Below are 5,069 nucleotides of genomic sequence, written 5' to 3'. Positions count from 1 at the left end.
TAATAAGTGCATAAAGTACAGAGAAAGTATTTTTTAGGACAGTCACTAATGCAGTTTGTACTGCCAAGAAATGTCCCCTGCACAGTCTAGTAACTTAAGAGATTAAGTTCTCTGGCTATAGGAGAGCCGAGAGGCAGGACATGTCATTGACCTTGGCAAGCAAGACACTGCAATGATGACACACCACTGCAAATATCTGTCTTTAATAAACAGGAGGGCATAGCTCTGAACCAACACCATAATCTGCCACAGCTTGGCTGCATGGGAATAGACAGAGGTGATGCAAAGTGGAAAAAAACAAAAAACAAGGTGATTATATATTCCCCATAATCATATGATGTCCAGCTGATTCCCCAAAACGATTAAAAATGTTTAATTTCATTGATTAATCTTTTTTTTAATTTTGTGTTTCTAATAATAATAATAATAATAAAAATATGTAATATAAATTATTTTTGACTGGGTTATTGAAAAATTGACTGTTTGTTAGCAATAGCTAATGTCCCTTCAAATTACATGCATCAATCAAACTCTGGTTTAAAAGCATTTAAGTTTGGGTTTTTTTGGCTCTCGCATACTATTCTATTATTATCTGTCTTTCTGAAATATTTAAGATTTCTATTAAAAGAAAATAAACTGCTGACAAATGGAAGAAAATGTGTCCAAAAGAAGCTGCTTAAATTTCAAAAGCATCTAAAGAACAGTGACCACTGAAATTAGATCTCACCCCCCCCCCCCCCCCCCGCCCCCACCAGCAGCAGCAAATATAACTGTAGCTGATTTTTCTTTCTTTTCTTTTTTCTTTTCACAACCTAATGAAGTTAAACAGGTTTCAACATTAAAAAGGCTGTTTTTCAGACTGACATTGTTTGTTTGTGTTTTATCTCTTTATCTATAAAAACAATTATAAATGGACAAAGTTAAGATGTAAATGCTGTCTTTTATTTTAATATAAAATAAAAGATGAGGGACAAAGGGGCAGGCCCATTTAAAAGTAAATATTTTTAACATCCGACTTGTTTTTTTCTTTAAGTTCACTGTGGTTTACATTTTTTGTTTTCACCACTGCGTGTGTGTGTTATATATATATATATATATATATATATATATATATATATATATATATATATATATATATATATATATATATATATATATATATATAATGCCTTTGCTAATCCAAGCTACAAAAATTGACAAATAATCCGATATCACAAAATACAGCCATTCTACAGATTTAATAAAACAGCTAAAATTAAAAATCCAAATATGTCAGAAATCAACATTAATCTTGTACTAATTCTCTCTCTGTTCCACCATCGTCATCATCCTCGTTATTATCAAGAAGTGAGGATTTTTTTCCCCACAGGCGCGTCCATCAGCGACTTAAATCTGCAATCACCACAATATTGATTTACCTCATCTTCAAACAAATACTCCTCATTGTAACAAAAAATGATACGCAATTGATTTTTAATTGCACTGTTAGCCTTTAAATTCCTAGCGCCAAGATATATTTGTAATTAACTTTGTTCATTTAAAGACTAAACAGAAGGAGAAATAGCAATCATGAAACAAAGAACGATTTTTTCCCCTTTAAAACTAAATTTTTTAAAATCTGAATTTTAATTCTAAATGAAAACAGACACTTTGCCGTAGAGCCTATGCAAAACACCCTGCCGTCGATTTGACTATCCAGCGCCAAAATAAACCCATTCTGTCAAACCTGGAGGATGCGAGGAGATTTGAGAGGAAATGAAATATTTCTCGGATGATATAAAAGGAGCCTTTTCGCCTGAGTTATGGCCCGGATTTGGCGTTGCTGAGAGGGATGCATGCTGCTCCTTCTATCTCGCCCCAGAGGAGGTATCATCAGAGCTGATATATAGCCCAGCTCTACATTACCTTTACAAAACAAAGGATCATCCACGCTTTGGGTCGAGGAAAGTATTCTTCTGACTAAAGCTGCGGAATCTGTAACCGAGTCGAGTTGTTTTTTTTAAACCATCCAAACAGTCCAAATACTTTTAAACATACGAGCTGCTGAACTGAACTTTTAAAACCTTTAAACTGGCTAAAGATTGCGATGTCTCGCAACCCTTCGTTTTTCTTCCCTTCCCTCTCACTGTGCTTCCCCTTATTTATCCCATATACCTATTCTGGTATCTCACCACACGACTAAATTAGACCAAAGATGATAAGAGCACAAAGCATTATAATTCCGCCGGGCTCCTCCTCCTTCCAGCCATGCGTCCTAATTAATGGGACACCCCCAGTTGCAAAAACCCCTGCACTGGACTGCAACATAGTCAAAGAGTGAAAGGGAAGAGGGCGAAAGTGCCACTGGAGATAATTGATTACCCACCAATCAATGATAACTTGTTAGTAATCGTCAACTCTTTGGACCTCGCCATTTTCAGGGAGGCATCTCACTCCTGCGGACTTGCTGCTCGCGAGGATCGACACTTTGAACGTGTCCCATTTTGGAATAAGATTTTCTTTCCCCCATTCTCCCCTCCTTATCTTTGTTTTTGTTTTGTTTTTTTCTACCTCCAAACTGTTATGTGACTTTTTTTTTTCCCTCGATACGTTCGCTCGTTTGTAACTGCTTAATACTTCAACCAAGTCCTGTAAACTCTGCGTACAACCAATGATGACATCCAAAGAAGTGGCCAAATGTGATGCAGTGGAAAACAGGAGGCGAAGTCCGCTGGACCATTTGCCGCCTCCTGCCAATTCCAACAAGCCGCTGACCCCATTCAGTATTGAGGACATCCTGAACAAACCGTCTGTGAAACGAAGTTATACAATTTGCGGCACAGCTCATCTAATTTCGTCTTCTGAGAAGCACCGTCCGTCCAGCATCCCTCTCTCCAACCGGGGTCTCCTCACCCAAACCTCCCCGCTCTGCGCGCTGGAGGAGCTGGCCAGCAAGACCTTCAAGGGGCTGGAAGTCAGCGTTTTGCAGGCTGCCGAAGGTAAATTTCCAGGATTTCAAAAAAAAAAAAAAAGAAAAGAAAAAGAAAAGAAAAGAAGCATGACAAATACATTTCTTCTAATACGCCTGGAACTTAATTTTTAATTAAAGAGAAATACACTAAAATGTGCTTATTTAATAGCTGCAGCTATTTATTTCGTATTTAAAAGCGCATATTTTCCTTTTCACGTGAATATAGAAAAGGTGTGTTAATTTTTCTGGGTTGCTCTTCAAAGAAATCTATCGCCAGCGCCTTTTCTTTAATTTTATGGCCTCGCGTAAAGAAGACCAATTGTCTGGTGTTCAGTATTTCCCAGTAGTCTCTGTGTAATATTCTTGTATCTGTCTACCTATTCCCGCAAGGACTAAGGCATTTCTGTTTCACAGAGAGCATCATTTTCATTGTTATTTTTGTGTTACGGTTACTTTTACGCGCACTGCAGCCGTGCAGAAGACGCCCTGCACCTGTGTTTATCTATGATTTTCACTCAGCCTCTCCTCTCCCTCACAGGCCGGGATGGAATGACTCTGTTCGGCCAGCGAACCACCCCGAAGAAGCGTCGGAAGTCTCGGACAGCTTTCACCAATCATCAAATCTACGAGCTGGAAAAGCGCTTCCTGTATCAAAAGTACCTGTCCCCCGCCGACCGGGACCAGATCGCGCAGCAGCTGGGCCTGACTAACGCGCAGGTGATCACGTGGTTTCAGAACCGGAGGGCCAAGCTAAAACGGGACCTGGAGGAGATGAAGGCCGACGTGGAGTCGGCCAAGGCCATCGGCCAGGTCCCACTGGACAAGCTCGCCAAACTCGCGGACCTGGAGAAATGCGCCAATGGCACGCTGGGCCACCCGCGAGCCGAGTCCCCCGCGCGGGGAGGCCAGCAGGAGCACGAGCTCGCTCAGAAACTGAGGACGTCGCCGCTGTCTCCGTTCTCAGACCACACAACTAGTAAAGAGTGCTCAGAGGACGAGGACGTGGAGATTGATGTGGATGACTGATGGCGCAGCAGGGGCTGGAAGGTCGAGAAACACATAAAGACGATAAAATAATCCTGCGGAGGACTTGTAACTTACTGCTTATATTGTATACCATATCTCGGAACATGTACCAAAATGTAATGACTTTTATATTGGCACAGATACTATTCATAGTGAAGCATGAACACAGAACAAGAATTATGCAGTGATATTTTACGATGTATTCATTAGCAAACTGTTACTTCTTTCGATCAAAGCAATATGGTCTGAAATGACATGAGTAACTTATTTTTTTACAGTATAAGCCAACACACACATAACGACACACACACACACACGCGTGCGCGCGCACGTAGATACAGTTAAACACACAACGCACACACACGAACACACACACCCACACGGTTGTTTTATTGCTTTTCCCGATAGCTCTGTCCCCACACATCACAGTGAAGTGCTCAAGTTTTCCATATTTTGCATGTAAATGCATGATTTGATTTGTGATCATAATCTATTTATTTTTACTTTTAAAAAAATTTTTTTTTTTTTTTATTTAATTGCTTTTGTATTTTCTGTGAGCCAAATCGCGATACAGTCACTTTGTCACTGCCGGCTCTTCTCCTCCCCATTATCATTATCATTTGACTGTAACCCCTGGCTTCAGTTCATATTCTGCGTCCCGATGCTGCAGTGCATGATGATGATGATGATGATGATGATCGGAAAGGCAAAACTCGGACACTCACAGTTACAGCGCGTTTTGTGGAAATGCTCGAGCGACGGCGAGAAACAGCAGTCGATATTGCGGTGATTTTGACAAGCTACTTTTTAGATTTATTGTTTGGATACAATAGATTTACAGTTATAAATTTGTTATGTTTTGTACACCTGTAAGTGCCTTTCTAAAATCAGGACATTATTTGAAAACCAATGCACAGACTGTAATGTATATAGGCTACTATGGGAATAAAAATGGCTTTTCTGAAGATTTCTTTTATGTTGCAATTCTTGGAATATTGCTGAGGGTTTCAGTGTCAGTATAATAGCCTGTTTTCTTTATTTATTGAGGGCAGAAAAATGATTTTAGAAACGGTTCTCCTTGCCAAATCTGGGC

The 5,069-nt window shown here is 39.9% G+C and overlaps 1 protein-coding gene across 1 annotated transcript; it reads left to right on the top strand.

Moving 5' to 3' along the window:
* Positions 1-2,328: 2,328 nt before the first annotated feature.
* lbx1b (ladybird homeobox 1b) lies at positions 2,329-4,838 on the top strand. The gene is made up of 2 exons (XM_030740087.1): positions 2,329-2,978; positions 3,489-4,838. The coding sequence occupies exons 1-2, from the start codon at positions 2,651-2,653 to the stop codon at positions 3,974-3,976; spliced, it is 816 nt and encodes a 271-aa protein (XP_030595947.1). The 5' UTR covers positions 2,329-2,650; the 3' UTR covers positions 3,977-4,838.
* Positions 4,839-5,069: the final 231 nt, after the last annotated feature.

Source organism: Archocentrus centrarchus, chromosome 1 (assembly GCF_007364275.1).
Source record: "Archocentrus centrarchus isolate MPI-CPG fArcCen1 chromosome 1, fArcCen1, whole genome shotgun sequence".
Lineage (NCBI taxonomy): Eukaryota > Metazoa > Chordata > Actinopteri > Cichliformes > Cichlidae > Archocentrus > Archocentrus centrarchus.
Note: the sequence above shows the minus strand (reverse complement) of the source record. Positions and strands in the feature narration are given on the sequence as shown.

Excerpts from the sequence above, each read along its gene's own strand:
- lbx1b (XM_030740087.1), top strand. The coding sequence starts at position 2,651 with ATGATGACATCCAAAGAAGTGGCCAAATGTGATGCAGTGGAAAACAGG. Across the intron at positions 2,979-3,488 it reads CGTTTTGCAGGCTGCCGAAG|GCCGGGATGGAATGACTCTG; the intron begins GTAAATTTCCAG and ends TCTCCCTCACAG.